Source organism: Pelobates fuscus, chromosome 13 (genome assembly GCF_036172605.1).
Source record: "Pelobates fuscus isolate aPelFus1 chromosome 13, aPelFus1.pri, whole genome shotgun sequence".
NCBI classification, from domain to species: domain Eukaryota; kingdom Metazoa; phylum Chordata; class Amphibia; order Anura; family Pelobatidae; genus Pelobates; species Pelobates fuscus.
Window position 1 is genome coordinate 92833365 of NC_086329.1, and position 20468 is coordinate 92853832.

The 20468-nt window shown below is 41.0% G+C and overlaps 2 protein-coding genes and 1 long non-coding RNA gene across 3 annotated transcripts in view; all 3 read right to left on the reverse strand.

The window, feature by feature from the left end:
• Positions 1-5100, reverse strand: part of LOC134582455 (perilipin-2-like) — a 116563-nt gene extending 111463 nt beyond the window's left edge. The window contains exons 1-3 of the mRNA XM_063439062.1: positions 4971-5100; positions 1127-1182; positions 325-523 (exon numbers count right to left, since the gene is read on the reverse strand). Of these exons, the coding sequence (XP_063295132.1) occupies positions 325-523; positions 1127-1162 (235 nt within the window). The 5' untranslated portion in view covers positions 1163-1182; positions 4971-5100. The remainder of the gene's footprint in view (positions 1-324; positions 524-1126; positions 1183-4970) is intronic.
• Positions 5101-8812: 3712 nt separating this feature from the next.
• LOC134583575 (uncharacterized) lies at positions 8813-9136 on the reverse strand. Its single transcript, XR_010086322.1, has 2 exons — positions 8997-9136; positions 8813-8960 (listed from the first exon to the last, which is right to left on the reverse strand). It is a non-coding gene; the product is annotated as an uncharacterized LOC134583575 (long non-coding RNA).
• Positions 9137-10422: 1286 nt separating this feature from the next.
• Positions 10423-20215, reverse strand: PEX11B (peroxisomal biogenesis factor 11 beta). The gene is made up of 4 exons (XM_063440257.1): positions 19983-20215; positions 11483-11598; positions 11193-11394; positions 10423-10891 (listed from the first exon to the last, which is right to left on the reverse strand). The coding sequence occupies exons 1-4, from the start codon at positions 20036-20038 to the stop codon at positions 10525-10527; spliced, it is 741 nt and encodes a 246-aa protein (XP_063296327.1). The 5' UTR covers positions 20039-20215; the 3' UTR covers positions 10423-10524.
• Positions 20216-20468: the final 253 nt, after the last annotated feature.

Here is a 20468-nt window from a genome sequence, read left to right on the forward strand (position 1 = left end):
ATTTTATATTTATTGTTTGCTTTTATTTCAAGTCGCTATTGCTTAGTGTGTAGAAGCCCACTGGTGAGTTATATTTTTAGGATCTGTGTTACCTACTTTGTTTTTAATTTATTCTACTTCATTATTGCAAAAAAAAAAAAAAACTAATTTATTTAGTGTTCTATTAATGTGTCAAACATTTAACCTAAACCTCTGGCAGTGTCTCTTTAATAGACCTCCTAATCTGAACATTACCCTCTCAAACTCCGAAGCATGACCAATTGTTCGAGGTTCTTCTCCTCTTTCACGTATAGTAATAATTTGGCATTAGGAATGTCTACTCACTCTGAGGTTCCACAACACGCAGGACAGGCCCCATGCTTGATGTAGCTATTTGGGTGGCAGCCTTCACTCCTCTCTCAGACACATTAAAGAAATATCCCAACAAAGGATTCATATTTTTTATATCCTGATAGGCAAAGGAGGCAATCTGGAAGGCTGAATGAATAAGAGGAATCCTGGCCACTCGACGCAGCACATTCTCCTGTACAAAAAGGACAGATTAACTGAGAATGCCAACATTTAGAGATTGCAACAAACCAGAGTAGAAGTCAGGTGAGACTGATTTATGGGTATATGGAAATGGGTAATTGATGGGTAGATGGATGCACATATGGGAGAATGAGTTGAAGACTGGGTTAGTGTGAGGAACAATGAGTAGATAGGTATAGAAAAGGACCATTGAAAGGATAATTGGAAACGTACGGATGACTGAGAAGACTGGATGATTGAGAATTGCTGGGTGGCAGAATGTGTTTTTGGTTGGGTGAGAGTAAAGATGAGTGCCAGGCAAAGAAATAGATGGGTGGCTCTTGGGTTTGTGAGTGTAAAGACAAGTGGTTGTTAGATAAATGTAAGGTTAAATGGATGGGGATCAGCTGTGTGGGTGAAAGCAAAAATGAATGCAGAGGGTGGAGAGATTAGTGATTGAATGGTGTGCATCAAAATATAAATTTATGTGGTATGTAACATTTTCAGTTTACACAGTAAAATCAAATAAAGGCCTTAATCAACCACAGGGGCATTTAGGTAATGAGATAGATGAAAATACATAAAATATGGTTTTATCTGTAGGAAGACAGATTACAGGCTGGATCTGCTCGGCTTGTTTTCTCCCGGCCATGTTCTAGTATACAGAGAAACCTGCAAATGGAAAACCAAATACAGATTATTATTATTATTATTTATATAGCGCCAACAGATTCCGTAGCGCTCTACAATATTATGAGAGGGGATTTAACTATAAATTGGACAATTACAAATAAACTTACAGGAACAATAGGTTGAAGAGGACCCTGCTCAATCGAGATTACATTCTATAGGAGGTGGGGTGTAAAACACATTAGGACAGGAATTTGCAATCAAATAAGGTGGGCTGCCCTTTAGGAGAGGGCAAGAGACAGGTATGTGAGGTAGGGGTTAGTCTTGGAGGCCATAAGCTTTCCTAAAGAGATGGGTTTTAAGGCACTTCTTAAAAGATGCAAGACTAGGGGAGAGTCTGATGGCGGTAGGCAGGCTATTCCATAGGAAGGGAGCCGCCCGCGAGAAGTCATGCAAGCGTGAGTTGGCCGTACGGGTGCGGACAACGGACAGGAGGTGGTCACGGGCAGAGGGGAGAGACAGAGAAGGGACATACCTGAGGATCTGTGAGGAGATATGCCAGAATTGTTCAGTGCTTTATAGGTGTGAGTTAGTATCTTGAATTGACTCCTATAGCATACAGGAAGCCAATGTAAGGACTGGCAGAGGGGTGAGGTGTGAGAGAAAAGACTAGAGAGGAAAATCAGTCTAGCAGCAGCGTTCATTACGGACTGTAGGGGTGCAGTACGGCTTTTGGGAAGACCAATCAGGAGAGGGTTACAATAATCCATGCGGGAAATTACTAGAGCATGGACAAGCTCCTTGGTAGTATCTGGTGCAAGAAAGGGGCTGATGCAGGCTATGTTTTTAAGATGCAATCTACAGGATTTGGCAACATGCTGGATGTGAGGCTCAAAGGTGAGACCAGAGTCAAGTATGACACCAAGACAGCGCGCTTGCAAGGATGGACTGATGTTGGTACCACAAGCTTGAAGGGAGAGCGAAAGAGGAGGATCAGTATTAGGAGGAGGAAAGACAAGGAGCTCAGTTTTAGAGAGATGGAGTTTCAGAAAGCGGGAGGACATCCAGTCAGAGATGGAATAAAAGCAAGCAGTGAAACGTTGCAGGACGGCAGGGGAGAGGTCTGGGGAGGAGAAATATAACTGGGTGTCATCAGCGAACAGGTGGTAGCGGAATCCAAAAGAGGTAATAAGTTTGCCAGGAGAGGCAGTATAAAGAGAAAATAGAAAGTGACCAAGGACAGAGCCTTGAGGGACTCCAACCGAGACAGGAAGAGGGGAGGAGGTATCATTAGAAAAAGACACTGAATGAGCGTTGGGAGAGATAAGAGGAAAACCACGAGAGGACAGAGTCACAGAGACCAAGCGATTGAAGAGTTTGAAGAAGGAGAGCATGATCAACGGTGTCAAAGGCCACTGAGAGGTCAAGAAGAATTAGTATGGAGTAGTGGCCTTTGGATTTAGCTGCGATTAGGTCGTTAGTAACTTTGATAAGTGCAGTCTCTGTAGAGTGGAGAGGGCAGAAGCCAGATTGAATGGGGGTCAAGGAGAGAGTTGGAATTGAGGAAATGAGACACATGGGTAAAGACAAGTCTTTCCAGAAGCTTTGAGGAAAAAGGGAGCAGGGATATGGGACGATAGTTAGAGGGGGTGGACGGGGGATTTTTTTTTTTTAGTATAGGTACGACAGTGGCATGTTTAAGTTCAGCAGGGACAATGCCAGAAGAGAGAGAGCAGTTGAAGATGTGTGCTAAAGAAGGCACGAGACAAGTGGAGAGAGATCTAATAAGGTGAGATGGGACAGGATCGAGTGGGCAAGTGGTGGGGCGAGAGGAGCAAAGAAGAGCAGCCACCTCTTGGTCAGTAGCCGGGGAGAATTTCTGAAGGGTAGAAAAGGCATGATCTATGTGTGGTTGAGAAACAGAATGGCAAGGAGGGGAGAATTCTTTCCTTAGCTGTTCAATCTTGTCAGTAAAGTAACATGCAAAGTTATCAGCAGTAAGGTTAGTTTGGGGGGTGGCCACAGCAGGGCGAATAAGAGAAATAAAGTGTCAAGGAGACACCTGGGATTGCGGGAGCATGAACTAATGAGAGAGGAAATTTAGGACTGTTTGGCAAGGGCAAGGGCTGCACTGTATGAACACAATATGAATCTATAATGGAGAAAGTCTGATTGGGTACGAGACTTCCTCCAGGAGCGTTCAGCACAACGGGAGCACCTTTGCAGGTAGCGTGTTGATTTAGTATGCCACGGTTGGGGGCGGGTCCTCCTTGAGGTGCTTGTTTGGAGCGGCACTGCAGCATTCAAGGCATATGTAAGAGTAGAGTTATATGTGGAGATGGCCAGTGAAGGGCAGGAGAGGGAAGGAATGGACAGCAGTCGTGAATCAATATCAGCGGACAACTGCTGGAGATCAGAGAATTAAGTAACTGCAATCATGTTACCTGAGTTGAGGGGGGTTAGGCTGAGGTTGTTGGGTGAAGGGGTACACGAGAGCAAATAATAAGAGGTGGTGATCAGAGAGTGGAAATGGAGTGTTGCAGATATTAGATACTGTACATGCATAAGTGAAGATTAGGTCAAGGGTATTGCCAGCTACATGGGTGGGAGAATTAGCCCACTGTGATAGCCCGAGGGAGGAAGTCATTGAAAGTAGTTTAGAGGCTGCAGAGGACAAAGGTGGGTTTATAGGAATATCGAAGTCCCCGAGAATTAAGGATGGAATTTTAGAAGAGAGGAAATAGGGTAGCCAGGCAGCAAAGTGGTCAAGGAAGAGAAGGGGGGAACCAGGGGGACGATAAACAAGTGATAGATTTGTAAATGTGTACACATTCCACATATGACCCTTTATAAATATTTCAAGAAACAAAACCCCCGGTTTTCTAAACGTCAGGATCAGAAGAACAGTGGAGGATGTTCATTATGTAATACACAGGGTCCAGGGAACCGTTATTCAACAGCTAGTGGTTCTCAACATTTTGAGATAAGATGCATATTTTCCATTACACTTTCTTTGTCCTTTAATATCTGTACTGATCTATGGCTAAACCTGGAGGAAACAGGTTTGATTGCCCACTGAAAAAGATAGTTAGGGGGGAAAACAACAGGCTTAAAATCCAAGCAATTCTTAATTTAGAATTGCCCTGCATAAGCCATATAGCGATAAAACACTGCAAACATATATAAACACGACATTGAAACATATATAAAACCACAAGGCCTGTCCTGTCTGTCATGGAACCCTATTTACATAACTGGACTTTTCAGGTAAATATAAAACTATCACCACATGCTCACAACATTATAGAAGTTTTTACAAAAATATATCCAAATTCTTATAGAAAGTGAAAATTTCAAGCATATGAGGCCTTTATGATTTCCATCCATTAATACAACCATATCTTGGATTAGAAAGACGGCCCACGATATTGTCTCCTACCCAGAGGAAATACATTTCGAGAATGTATTATATATCTGAGACATTAACTCCACATTCTGTGAATTGTGAGGGTTTTAATAGGTCCTATACCCTATGATATATGAAAGCTGTTGCGATCTCCTCAACGTGAGAAAACTACCTACAGTAATCAAAAAAATACCACTTAACCATTGCCTTGTTAAAGGGAATAGACACATACACTATAATACATATATCACCCCCTGTCACAGACAGAGTAGGGGGTTATATCTACCCCAGTATTAATCAGGAGGCCAACAATTTACAGCACCCGGTGACTACTTATATACAGTCACCAACTAAAGCATTAAGACGGTCATTGATTTCAGGATGAGCTCCCTAATTTACGAATCTACTGATTATCATACTGTACCTGGTTCTGGAGAGTACTCTCACAAGAATTGTGATGATCAGAAAAGAAAATTGCTTGTAATAATTTTAATAGGTCCTTCCAGGCAAATGGGGATTTCCGAGACAAGCATGAGATTTAATCAGGGAGATTATAGATCCCGCCCCACTAATCATGGGAGCATCGAAATATCCAAAGAGAATGAGTGTTAAAATGTGGGATATTAGAAATGTGCCTTTTTTTAAGCCCATGTGATCTTAACCAATCCGATACAGTAAAATTACTGGATAAAAACCAAACTGTAAAAAACAACTCCAAAAAATATATGTATCTTCTGTTTGTTTTTTTTATTATACAATTAGGCCATGTGTTTTCCCAAAACGATTTATACTTATCTAATTTCCATCCCCACCCCTCTTCCAGACTCACATATAAGCCATAAAATTAACATTAAGGGGGGGGGGGGGGGGAATGGAAAACAGGACTTCGTTTAACCCCTTAAGGACCAAACTTCTGGAATAAAAGGGAATCATGACATGTCACACATGTCATGTGTCCTTAAGGGGTTAAATTGTTCATAAAATCATACCACCCAACTGTCCTATATCTGATGGAACATTCCCTTATTTTAACTCTCGTAACATTGCTTCAGTTTCTGTCTCTGGAGGTAAATTTCTAAAAACACAAAAAATATAGTCCCCATCCAGTGTTAGAAATTTGAGAATTGTGCATGTGGCTACAATGCACAAAAAGTAGGTCCCCACTCATTATATGTAAAACAAATAATGGTCCAGGTACCCGAGGATATAAAAAAAAAAAAATAGTGCTTTATTGGAGCAAAAGCAGCAACGTTTCAACCCTACCGGGTCTTCATCAAGCTGTAATGACCCAGTAGTGTTGAAACGCTGCTGCTTTTGCCTCAATAAAGCTATTTTTTTTATATGCCGGATTGCCTGGACCCTTATTTATTTTACATATCTGGAATGGGAGGTTGGCCAACCCTGGCTCAGGAGCACTGGTACTCGGTATTCCCAGCCCCACCGGTTCTGATTTGATACGGAGAGCTTATACAATGACTAGCAGAACCAAAATGGAGAAGTTCAATTACTGAATAGAGCTACAAATGTTAGTATGGATATCCACATTGCATTTTAATATTCAAACCTACATAACTATTTTGAGAAACCTAAGGGACAAAAAACAATCGTAAAAATCTTGAAAAGTGACAGTTCCTCCTCAAAAATAAATCTTTTACCAAAAAGGCAGCTGGATTACCCTCTCGATAAATACGTTTCTACTAATAATGCTTGTATTGATTACAGTGAATCTACTTTGGAAACCCGGCTCAGATGACACGATCATACACTTTTTAAAGGCTTCTTTTAAATCCAATTCTGTGAGGACAACACTGATTGCAACTGCGTCAAAACAATTGAATTGCTTCGGTAAAAATCAGGAGGCTGCATTGCTGACCCACCCTTTACAAATAAGTAGGTTAGAGAAAGATCTGCCAGATGATGTGGAACAAAAATACATAAAACCGTGGCAGCATTTCTCAGAAGAGAACTGCCATATTACTATTTGCCCCTCTCTATCTATATCTTGGAGCCATTTAGAGATGCAGTACAAAATGCATTTTCAAAATATATTTATACTATTTTTAGTGCAAATTATAATATTTTTGTTAGCTGGTGACGTCCAGGAAACCTTCCTTAGGTGATGGGTGTGAGTGTCAGGGTGACAAAGCCAGATTGCTTGGCTTGTTTTTTTTTTTATTAATATTACAATTCTACTTATAATTATATTTTTATAAAATTATTCAATCGCCGTAATCACCTGGACGTTTCTGAAGAGCTCTATATTCTGACAAACATGGGATTATTTTACTAAATAATCGAGAATCTATTGAGCAAAATAACCAACAAAAACATGTATAGGAATTAACTTTTTAATTAGGAAAAAACAAAAGTGGCTTTAATTTAACAATATTTACAAAATCACCATAATACAGTACATTATATACAATAGTCTTACAGATTCCCATCAGCTGAACCCATTATTTTATGGAACCAGCATACCATGATATCAACACAGCAAAGATCAAATCATTGGGTTTGTGCTAAAAACCGTTCTGTTACATGTAAAATGTACCACATCTTGCAAACCGTGAACCGTTTACAGGTACAACTGCAATCATGTTACCAAATTCACGAGAAGAATATAAAAAAAATTGTAAACATTAAAAAAATAATTCTGAGCTGGTATGAAAGTTTACACTCACAGAAAGGTCTGTGTAATTCTGGGTGAATATTCAAATTGTCACTGGAAACATTTGAATACCTGGTTGTCACTGGAAACCTTGGTCAAGCCTTCAATGAAAGAAAAAAAAAAAGGGTTACTTGTGTATCTGTTTCAAGAGTGCTCCAGCAGTGGAGCCGTGCACTCTGTAAGCTGTATAATTGGAGAATGTATTTACTTAAAGGACCACTATAGGCACCCAGACCACTTCAGCTCAATTAAGTGGTCTGGGTGCCAGGTCCCTCTAGTTTTAACCCTGCAGCTGTAAACATAGCAGTTTCAGATAAACTGCTATGTTTCACTGAGGGTTAATCCAGCCTCTACTGGCTGTCTCACTGAGTAATGCTTTCCTATGGGCAGCTTGAATGCGTGCGCGGCTCTTGCCGCGCATGCGCATTCGGCGCTGACGTCGGCAGTAGTAGGAGAGTTCACAAGCGCCGAGGGAGCACAGCGCTGGAGAAAGGTAAGTGGCTGAAGGTGTTTTAACCCCTTCAGCCCAGCGGGAGGGGGGCCATGAGGGTGGGGGGGAACAAGTTTGTTTTCCTGGCACTATAGAGCTCCTTTAACAATGAACTGTTGGAAAACAAAATTGAAAGTTGTAGGATTAAAAAAGCCAGTTGATGTTAATTCTGGAACTCATTATTATGTTCTACATTTAGCAATTTGGTTTTGCGTGCCCCACAGTTTCCCGTTTTTGAGGCTCCGTCACCCCCGCCTGTCGCCCAAATATAAGCATTTAACAAGAGATAAAATCTTATGAAATGCTCATAAATACGGTGTTGGAATTTCATAGGACAAAGTAGGGACTATGTATTTTATCTCTGCTTGACAAAACCTGACAAAAGGAGGAGCTATGGCCGTCAAGAGACAGCTGTGGGAAAAAGGCATTGTCATGTTCATTGAGAGTAACTATGGAGGCCCCCCCCACGGCACGATGAAAACCCTTAGGAAAATACAACCAGACAGCTTTTACAAACAAATAAAAAGCAAAACACAAAACTGGTTTGCCTGTTAATAAACAAAACCCACGTAAACAAGTTCACGTACTGATCGAAGGTCTACGTCCGAATGGCAGCTGAGAATCCAACACAATGAGACAAAGTCTAAGTCAAATTGTCACTTGACAGTTAATTTGTTAAAATAAGTTAGAACAATTAGTACAAATCAGTTCCATCATTTGGTGTTAATGACTGATATTAAATGCACAATATTGAGATCCATACGCTGTGTAAGAAGTGGAAGCATGCAATCTACACGTGAAGTTGGAGCATTGTTAAAGCCGTACACAGCCAAAATATAGACTACAGTTAAAACGGTGTATACAACCAGACACAACTGAAACAAAGGTTATGATGCCGGCATAAGGTATTAGAGAAAGTAACTGTAATCATACTGGACCAAAGGTAATCTTTACTCATACAGATACCCTGATTGCTTTAAGATATCGGTATGAACCTTAAACCTTTGGCGCATTGAATACACTTAAATGTCTTTCTGATATACACAAAATATTTGTATTCATTTCACTTATATTTTAAACGATATTTGGTTTTTGCACAACAGGATGTTTTTTTTTTTTTAGAGGAGGTTTAATAGAACATATGAGCCGCCCCCAAAAGGCAACAGCAAATATTAATTCGTTATTATTAGCACATCTGCACATTTACTTTGTTAATGATCTTTTGGCTGTCGGACTGCTGCTTGTTGCCTCTCTTACTTTGAGATGTTTACATTACATTACAGTATTGTGACAGTCTCGCTTATCGCTACTCGTCATCTATATTTGTCTGGCAATTGTCTATTTTAAGGGGACCTGAGGGAACTGAAAGAAGACAAAAGTGGGCAGTCACACCTTGAAGGCCGTCACACCTAGCAGGCCGTCACACCTAGCAGGCCGTCACACCTAGCAGGCCGTCACACCTAGCAGGCCGTCACACCTAGCAGGCCGTCACACCTAGCAGGCCGTCACACCTAGCAGGCAGTCACACCTAGCAGGCAGTCACACCTAGCAGGCAGTCACACCTAGCAGGCAGTCACACCTAGCAGGCAGTCACACCTAGCAGGCAGTCACACCTAGCAGGCAGTCACACCTAGCAGGCAGTCACACCTAGCAGGCAGTCACACCTAGCAGGCAGTCACACCTAGCAGGCAGTCACACCTAGCAGGCAGTCACACCTAGCAGGCAGTCACACCTAGCAGGCAGTCACACCTAGCAGGCAGTCACACCTAGCAGGCAGTCACACCTAGCAGGCAGTCACACCTAGCAGGCAGTCACACCTAGCAGGCAGTCACACCTAGCAGGCAGTCACACCTAGCAGGCCGTCACACCTAGCAGGCCGTCACACCTAGCAGGCCGTCACACCTAGCAGGCCGTCACACCTAGCAGGCCGTCACACCTAGCAGGCCGTCACACCTAGCAGGCCGTCACACCTAGCAGGCCGTCACACCCAGCAGGCCGTCACACCTAGCAGGCAGTCACATATTTGGCAAACTCGTTCTTCCAAAGCAAAGAACGTACTGCATTTCCAGCTCACAACATCATCCGAGACACTAGACTATCTTTCTTATGTTTTACTGCAGCTACAAAGATGGCTTGCCAGCGTATGATATATGAACGTACGACAACTGCAATCCACCCAATTAATAAAACAATAAAATAAAACAAAAAGTAAAGTAAAATTAAAAAACAAAAGTCTAAGAGTCTAACATTCCTCTCTGTTCATCAACACTGTTACTGCTACACCAGTCCACAATTGTGATATGATTTTAAATTCCTTATATAATGAAAAAAAACAACAAAAACACAACAACAACAACAAAACAAACCATAGCTCCTCAAGAGGTTTTCTGTGCTGGTTTATAGATATGCTTAATCACCATGTTAAATAGATTAAAAACATTTTTTTAAATTATCGTGCATTCTGAGAAATTTCTAATTTAAATGTGGTCATTAAAAGTTAGCTTACACGTCACCTTTTGCTTTTAAATGCCTACACAATACTGTGTTTTAATTGTGTTGATTGCAATATTTTACTTTTTGTTTTGGGGGGGGAATTCACAGATTGTGGGTTCATAGAAACACCTCATCTGCCAAGTCGTAGCCTTTAAACTATTCAGCTGTTTATTAACCAATTTAAGCTTCTACATTCAGTTGAATTTCATGCTTAATAAATCTTGCTTGTTTTTTTTTTCCCATTCAATTATTTCTAACTTAAATGTCAGGAAGATTCAATACAGAATTGCGTGCGTTAACAAGGTTCCTAAAGGAAACCTTAAGTGCTCAGGGTTTCAGCTTCAGCCATGGGTGTACGATGGTCAGGATGGACAGTATGGAAGAAGTAAGGCCACACAGTCCAACAAATCCAGGGTTTGTCTTGTAAAGACCCAGCTTGTCCAGTGGGATGAAAAGATCACAGGTGTTCTTCAAAACATCGAGAAGGAGCGGTGGATTGTTCCTCAAGATGTGGATGATAAGTCGAAGTTGGATGCCCAGAAGATGGTGTGTGGGGAGCTTTTTCTGAGGGACTACTCCATTCTCAGCACTCAATTTGCTAGCAGAGCACTTGCTGTTGCATTCCACCTCCATGAGGAGTTTGAGCTCATAGAGATCTCGGCTCAGATTCATGATGAGGGAAAATAAGTAATATCTGAAAGAAAAAAAAAACAAAAAAAAACACCACAACAAAAAGTGGAGTTAGAAGAGGTAGACTGACCTCAGTTTACCTGTTACATCTCTTCCATAAAACATTGTGACTCTGGTATCTGGTTGACTTCTCTAAGAAACTGCGTTATATCAATGCCAGAACTGCCATCAGATTTAAGAGACAAAGTACAAGTAAAATAAATATAAAAAGTAAGCTAAGACACAGAAGCCAAAGGGAGAAAGAAATATAGCAAAATGACAATGAAGATGAACCATTCCCAGGAGAGGTAGAAGACCAATCCCACCTGAAGGAGCGCTGACTCCACTTCTCCTGGTCCATATTCTTGGACACGCCTGTCTTCCCCAACCACAGGATGTTGTCACAAGCAAAATACATGGCTCTGTTAAGATGGCTGACTGTTATACAGAAGCGCAGAACCACATCGGAGAGGTGGATTGCACGTTTGGCAGATTCCAAAGCATCCACAGAGTTCCCAAGACGGAACACTGCGAATAAACAAAGACACTGGTAAGAGCATGGTGAAAGATATAAAAAGTCCTTTAAACACACAGTGGAAAAAAACAGCAGACTTACATTTCCTTGCCAGGCTCAGGTGGCCCTCCAGTTGTTTTATAGTGGTCACAAGTTCAGCACCGGCTCCATTTTTCTGGAGTGTGTATCCCAGTAAAGTACAGGCATACTGAGCAGCTCTAGTGATAAAAGAAAATTTACATTAAAGTTTCATAAAACATTTGCTTGGTGCAATTGAAATCCATCGTGAAGTAAATTGAAGATCCATCATAAATTAGGAACTAAAACGAAGAGCAAATTTTAGGCCAAAACATCAAAGCTGAAACCACCACGTTGGAGATGTTCAATAATGCTCTATTTTGGTCAAAAATATGCAGTTCTCTTGGCATTTCTCCACAATTACTGATTTTGTGATTAAATACCATTCAGGGTTGTTCACAAAACCAGTGATTATCAAGAACTGGCCTAGGAATTTCAGATTGTAATGTAAATGTCAAGAAATCCTAGGTTTGTAATCAGTTTGCTAAAAATAAATCAATAAAACTTATTTTACTTACCGGTAGTTTAAAACATTCCAATACGAAACAAAAATAAAACTGAACAAAATGGATTGCCTAAACCAAGGGTAGCCAACCTTGTCCCTACCGGTTTGGGATCTCAGGTGAGCCGTGGTGGGTTCTGTGGAAAACGCCTCGATGGCCATGGGCCAAGGCTGGCAGGGGAGATCCTTTCATCTCCCCTGCCGGCCCATGCAGAGCCAGCCTTGCGGTAAGCACGCTCAGGCTGGTGAGGAGATCAAACATCTCCCTCACCGGCTCGCTGGCACTTATTTCCAGTAGAGGGAGGCTCTATGTTCCTCCCGCAAGCAGGCTGGTCAGAGCATTGCCGCACATTACCATGGCAACGCTCCGATACAGTGCTTTGCTCGCAGGAGGACAGGAGAGTCAGCCTGCAGCCAGAGGAGTTCCAGGCTAATGTGAAAAAAGTCCTATTTATGCCTACAATTGCAGTTCTTTGGTCAACCATGACCAGTCCCAAGTTTAGTGACTAACCCTAAGTTGTGACTACAGATCAGACCCAAACTTGCCCATATACCGGGTAATCTCAAAGTCCTAACTTTGTACATATGTATAACAATCCTCAGCCCTTGTAATATATTCGACCCAATAATTTCTAGTCCGCAACAACAAAGACAAAAATAAATAAAACAATCTAAAGTTTTAATCTGAAATGGTTACAACAGCCATTTCCTAAGGCTATCTTTTAAAGTCTACATAAACAGAACTCAGTCAAGACAAACATTTTAATAAAAAAAAAAAAAAAAAAAAAAAATGTTTAAAAAATGAGAAAATGAAAAAACTATTTTTATCTGAGTGGTGGATGAAACTCCTCAGCAATCATTTTGGGAGTTTTGAAATGTATATTTTATGTATTAATTCTGTAAACAGCTGTTACAGTTATGATTTATCATCCATGAAAATAAAATGTTGTCGGAGATACACAGACTGCACCTGGTACCCCCCAAAAAAACACTATTTTTAATTAAACCCTTATGCAGTTTCTTGAAACCAGACTACTTGTATCTGCAAAGGGGCCCTTGCTCTCTGCAATGTTCCAGAAGGAAAGCATATTCATTCTCAATTATGCAACACACTTTGTTGCTCTGAATTTGCCCATGACACATCACAATGCGATCACATGTCTTGTACCAAAAGTGTTACAAATATAAAACACATGAGTTACCTTGAAATACAAAGACAACCTTTCAGTCCCATTAGCATGACAAATAATGTTAGATGGTGGCATGATTTATGGGCCAAAAATATAGAAATAAAATAGACAAACATCAGAGGAATTTATAAAAGAAACATTAATTACTACATGTTTAAATGCACATAGAGGGTAGGATTAAATGGGATACTATATGCATCAAAACAACTTTAGCTTTACTAAGCAGTTTTGATTTATACAGCATGCCCCTTCAGTCTCACTGCTCAATCCCCTGTCAAAGTGGAGTAAATCCCTTGTTTTTGTCCATGCAGCCCTAGCCACACCTCCCATGGCTGTGACTGACACAGTATATATATATATATATATATATATAAAGTTTAATTTTCAATCAGAAGTTAACTTGCTTTAGAAGTTTTAAATTGAACCTTAATCACACACAGGATGCTCCTGCATGATCTAGCAGGCTATTAGCAGTACAAGAGATAAGACATTCTAAATTACAATTACTGTGCAATAAGTATATGCAGAATATTTGTGCCTCTTTTTACCGATGCTTTACTGTGTTAACATATTCTTGATGTATCACTGCACTTCAAAATTAAATTTATAAAAGAAAATACTGTGCAACAAGGGGACCTAAAATATCTAGGTTCTTTTACAGGAAGTGTTTAGGAAGGCTGTGCAAGTCACAAGCAGGGAGGTGTGACTGTGGCTGTATATTCTATACATCAATCTCACTTCTGTTTTCGACTTCTGTTTTAGAAGTCCCACAATTGCAGGACTTGATGATCACAGTGAGACCTGACTATTGCTGGACGTCTCACTATTGAGGCTGTTCCAAACATCAGGTTGCTTTGGCACAGTACCAGATGCCCTCTTTCAGAAGAATTACAGCATACAGAGGGATACTGCAATATTGTAGTATTGCTCAGACTTGAGGCTGCCAGCATTACATTTCCCAAGGTTAACCCCATGCATTCAAACAACGTGACAGAATGTGGTCTTCCTGATGTCTAGTTGGGTGGCTCATTCTAATAACTGTATTTTTCAACCAGTCCTGTACATTATGTCATTCATTTCCATTTAGGCATGCTAGGATAAAGCCCACTGTACACATAGCGATCTAAATTCCCCATAGCAAAACCCGGCCATAAAGTTAGGAGCATATAAATCACTTCCCAGGTGAGATAAGACACACGTTTGCATGAGTAGGATCTGTTGATGGGCTTATTTAAAGAGACAGCATCTAATGTCTTCTTTCCTAGAAATTTCATTTTCAGCTCATGCAAGGACTATTTTGGTATCTCTTGAAAAGACGTATTGGGCCTTATAAGTTATGTTGTAGTTTAAGTTTTTATTTTGCAATTTATTTTACATTTTGTATCTCTCATGTTAATTCATTTTTATTTATATTTTTACTAAGTATTTTTACTAAGTATTTTTGGCTTTGAGTTGGTTTAACTCACTGCCAAACTGTTATTGTGGTAGTGTATTTACATAAATTGGGGTACCCACGCCTGGTTGGTATAAATGAAAAAGCCAACTTTTCACATCGACTGGTTTAGGCCAGGGCTGGACAAATTTGTTTGGAATCTAGGAGCCACCAAAAAAAAGTTAGAAGCCATATTTTTCTGTGTCAAAATAGAATTCTTGAAGGGATACTATAGTCACCAGAACTAATACAGCTTAATGTAGTTCTGTTGTCTATAGCCTCTCCCTGCACACTTTTCAATGTAAATCCTGCATTGTTGCTTAGTAAGTCTTCTAGGGACAGTCACTCAGACGGCCTCCGTTCAGCGTCTCCACGCTCTGCACGGAGGTGCTAAAGGTTCCCCAAAGAGATGCATTGATTCAATGCATCTCTGAGGAGATGCTGAATGGCACAGCTTGGCATTTTTCCACACATGCACAACAGCCTCCCAATGCTTTCTTCTGGGAAAGCATTGGATTGGCTGAGATTCATCAATATTGCAGACATGGAGGCAGGGCCAGCTAGGGCAAGACCAGCACAGCGTGGGTAAAAAAGTGAGTAAAAACCCTTTTCCAACTCTACTTAACATAAAGGTGTGCTAAAACAGTATAACGTAACATCCTATGCAACCATGTTACAACGTTCCTTATTCTGTTTATTATTATTTGCTTTTTTATCCTTTTCTATGTCGAACCCAGCAACCATGCTTGAACCGCCCTTAGGCGATAACAGCATGGTCTTGGGTGTTCACAAAGACGGATAGTTGAATCCTGCGTAACTGTATAGCCCAATCTTCCTAATCTGATGTTGTATCGCCCCACTATCTATCTCACCTATTATTATTATTAGAGTAAAAGGTACAGCTAAAAGACAACCTATAAAGTCTAGCCAGAAAGTGAACACCTAAGAACGTACGTTGGGCTCTAAACACATGATAGTGATACCAAACAAGTATCTACTCTTGCCTCTGTAACTACAAAATTGTGCATGATCTGACACTGCTATATTTTATTTTGCCTTTTTCAACGTATAAGCGTTGACTTAGCTTGTTCGTTTGAAGAGTTAGTAAATTATACTTAGGTTTTGAGTGAAAATCCTCCTGCACCCTATGTATGCTCAACATTGTGCCTAGCCACCTAGCGGTGACGATCCCTTACACATACCCCAGAAAAGTTAGTTAACCTATGTCTATGCTCGGGGCTCTGCAAAGTATACATTGTACGGTGACATGAGGGTATTGCCAGACCATCTAATCTGAATTGAAATCACACAACACTTGGAAGTTCTGTCCACATGTAAGCCCCTTAATTAATTGATAGAAATGTGCTTGTAATTCTAAACATGTATAGAGACCGTGCTCATGCAGAGGAGACGTATGGTAGGACTACCTGTACAATTCTCCTTCATTGAAACCTAAAAACGTTAATCTTTGTTAAAACTTAGACTTAAAAATGTGCCTGTTCATCGACTGCCATGACATGTAATACCTCTGATTGCTAACTTACCTCGATGTCGCTGTTGTGGCGCGCCAAGGCCGTTTGTTCATTTTGTGCACAACAAAAATAAAGAATTTATAAAAAAAAAAAAAAAAAACCTTTTCCCATGTGATTGGATAGTGACCGGTCACCTAACCATACGCACATGCACTTATTTAATACACACTGACAGACAGACATTCACTCACTGTCACTGCAACAATCACATACATTAATAGGACCATCCAGCTTCCCTACCTTTGGGAGAGCTTTGATTCGGCTTTCGCTAGCGTTTATTGATGCCGGGGCCAAAATTACGTCACTTTACGGCTCCCGGCATCACTGGAGGGCACCCGAGGGAGTTTACAGCTACCTCACACGCCTGCCCATCTGTCTCAACCTACCAGGAGCCTCACGTCTGCCTATGCCCTAACTTTATCAGGCCAGCAGGCTAACCACCAGCACGCCCATACTTTTACTGAGCAGACTGACCGCACGTCCATATTCTTCATGAGCAGGCCGGCTACCGGCCCATTGCCGGCCCCCCTCCACTCACAGGCAGCCAATCACATCGGGAATTAAACATGCTGAAAATTCCCAGTCGCCAGGACAAAAATCCTAGTCGTCATGGCGCCTGGGATTTGTCAAGCCTTGGTTCAGTCCACAACAAGACTTATTCAGACACCGAGACACATTCATCAGAAATGTTATACATATGTTCGTCACCAGTCGGTAGATGCTACTTAACACCCAAGACATACAGAATAAAAACGACCATCGAATCCAATATAGCCTAAACCTCTTATTCAAATGACCCCTCTCCAAATTATATCTCAACAACATTCAAGCTTCACTCGATTACTTGATACCAATAGAAATTCACCTGGTTGGAATCTTAGAGACTTTCTCAATTACAGACAAGGCACAATGCAGAATTAAAAAGACATGGAGAACCCAGAGGAAATTAACACTTACATGGACAAAATGTGATGGTTAAATATACCTCATACAAAGGAAAGTAAGTGTGTCCCAGTGAAGGTAATATCCATATGTTTGGCGACTACCAGCAATTTTTTAACGTAATTAAATGTTTTGCTCCTGGGAGATTTACAACATTATTTTCCGCTATAGGCACTTATCTGCCTTCTTCAGTGTTTACGATGGCCTCTTAGATAATAAAATATGATCAGAATGTTTACTTTTCTGGCTTCCATGTGGGGACGGTATGTTTATTTTAGGTCCTTGTTTTTAAGAAAATTACCTAAAATTATTTTTGTTCAGATGTTGACATAGTTGTGTTATGTCATGATTTCTTAAAAAAAACTCTACAATAAAAGGTTCACATGACAAATATAGGATAAACAAGAAGCAGACTCATTTTGAAGTCTTCAAATATGATCAGTATGTTAACGCAAAATAAATGGAAGAATATGGAGTAGACTCAATGCAGTGCAATCTACAGAGCTTTCCAATATCACTTGACAAGTGAAAGATGTATTCCTAACACAGTGTTCCTCTGCCCCCATGGCGATGTGAAAGGTTAAATAACCCTTTATTCATGTACCCAATTACAGCGCCAATGTCCCTCGGCACTGCGTCGCACCCCTCCTCCTCCGACGGGGAGGATGTAATGTCCAGTGTAGTCTCACTGAGTTAAACTATGTAAAACTTCAGGAAACACCGCTAGTGCCTGCCTGATAGACAGTTACTAGAGGCAGTCTTAGTACTTAGAAACCAAATGTAGCGTGTCTGAATGTAGGCCGAATATATGTATATGTTTTATACTGCAGTACTAAGGGGAACAGGGACAGTGCACCCAGACCACTTCAATGAAATTTAAGTGGTCTGGGTGCCTATACTGTTTACAAGTTTACATGCAGACCTGGAACTAACTGATGGTATAAGGCAAATTATACGTAAATGCCTGCTGACAAGTAGCATGGCTAAACAAGGCTTAAAAAAGTTAATGAGTGCTTGGCCGGACGTAACGGATAGTACTAGCCCAGATCGATAATTTAACTCAGCGGTATAAAAGACAAAATACCCTGGACTAAATATGTAGTCCACAGCCGAATGTACTGAATCGCGTGAACTTGCAGCATGGCTGAATGTTGACTGAATGCACTTGAATCAAGATGAAAATGTAGCGTGGCTGAATGTAGTCCACATGTACTGAACCAAATTAAAAGAACTGTCGCATGGGCAAATGTAGTTTAAATGTGCCAAGCTGAACACAAAAATTAGCACGGCAATAGGTATGACCGGAAAACTAAAAAAAAAAATTACGGAGCCAACACAAGATATACCTTGGCAAAATGTAGGTCGAACGTAATAAACCAGTGAGTATGTAGCATGGTTGAATGTAGGCCATACAAACTGGACCATATAAAAAGTAGGATGGCGAACGTATACTAAATGTAATACAAACTCATTATACTGGCACTGTAGGGTCATTAGGTCCCCCCCCCCCCCCCCACTTACCTTTCTCCAGCACAGGGCTCCTTCGGCGCTGGTGACCTCTCCTCCTACTGCTGACGTCAGCAACGAATGCGCATGCGCGGCAAGAGCCGCACGCATTCAAACCGCCCATCAGCGTCTTCTCACTGTGATTTTCACAGTGAGAATCGCGGAAGCGCCTCCAGCGGATTAACCCTCAATGTAAACATAGCAGTTTCTTTAAAACTACTATGTTTACAGCTGCAGGGTTAAAACCTGGGGGACCTGGCACCCAGACCACTTCATTGAGCTGAAGTGGTCTGGGTGCATATAGTGGTCCTTTAACCCCTTAAGGACACATGACATGTGTGACATGTCATGATTCCCTTTTATTCCAGAAGTTTGGTCCTTAAGGGGTTAACGTGGCCAAATGTATTACAACACATTGAATGTGTAGCAGGGCCGAACAAAGGTTTTTTTTTTTTTACCAACATGAACGGATTGCCATCATAAGTTGGGAAGCTTGCAAACCGAAAGTTGAGTGCGGTAACCTAGCAACCAGGTTTCAAAACTGGCAGAAAGTAAGTAAGGTGGAAAGAGGGTAGATATAGGCCACTACAAAAAAACAAACAAAAAAAAACAACAACTCCAGGCAAACTGCTTCTTCTGCACTGTTCGCTTGTTTGTTTTTCCCTCTCTCTCCGTGATCTTCACATATTTATATTTATGACCCTCTGCAAGAATAGTGTCTATGTTCTATAAAACCTGTGTCTTATCTGCACTTGTATCGCTTTAACCCCTGTATCACAGCTCAACTTAGAATTCTATATGTCATCTTGCTCAGAAATACTTTAGACCTGAGAAAAGTTGTTTCCCCGGAAAGCTTGTCATTAATAAAATTCTGTTAGTCCAATAAAAAAGGTATTACAAGATACACATTTTATCTGGTTGCACACACCTCCCCCCCCCTCCCCTATCTGTCAGGGAATTATTTATTTGTAATGCAATCTGGGTGAACAACGTGTGCCTAAATAGCACACCAAATAAAAATTTTAAAAAAACAAACAAACAGCAGGATACAAAAAAAAACAAACAAACCAGCAGCAGTAATTGAATGATACATGAAGTCAACATTCTGCTGGAGAGCACTTCCAGGCTGTGTCCAAAATGATAAAGAATTAACAATAAAATTGTGCAAAGCAGCCACACTGCAACTCTAATGATCATACTAGCTTTATACCATAACCACTTCACCACCTCACTAAACAGAATATACACAGCTGTTAGAGCAGTGTGTACATGTATAGAGTGGTGTGTGTATTCCCATGGTTATTATCAATGTTATTCCTGCTAATTTCCCTTTATTATATAGTTATATATTATATCCAGGGGTTCCTGAGCAGTGACAAGCACCAGGCCACACAGATCTATAGCTGGCACAGCTCCTCACCGGATAACCCGCTCCTTGGCTTGGCTCTGCCCGCTGAAGCGGACCCAGGAATCCATGAGTGATGGTCGGTGTCCCCGGGGCCGCGCACGCTGCCTGAGAGTTTAAAGATCACATTAGAGAGCAGCACTTCCGGCATGGAGACGGACTGACGGAGCCCGGCAGCGACCAAACCTCCTGACACATGGAAACGCGTTCTGTGCCAGGCTGCCTTCTGAAGGGGAATGTGTGTTAGATACACCAGTACATTTCTCATACAGATTCCACTTCTTATCCTTCCCCCCCCTCTTTATTTAAATAGTACCACAACCCCAAAATATAACTAAAAAATAAATTCATACATGCCAACAATCCCAAGTTTAGTGGGCAGTCCTAATAAGTAGTTTTTTTTTTTATTTAGTGTCCCAGTTCTGGGAACACTAGAGAAATGCCCCTCTAATGGAATCATAAGTATGCAAGGTATGTCCAGGCATACTCTAATGTAGGTCA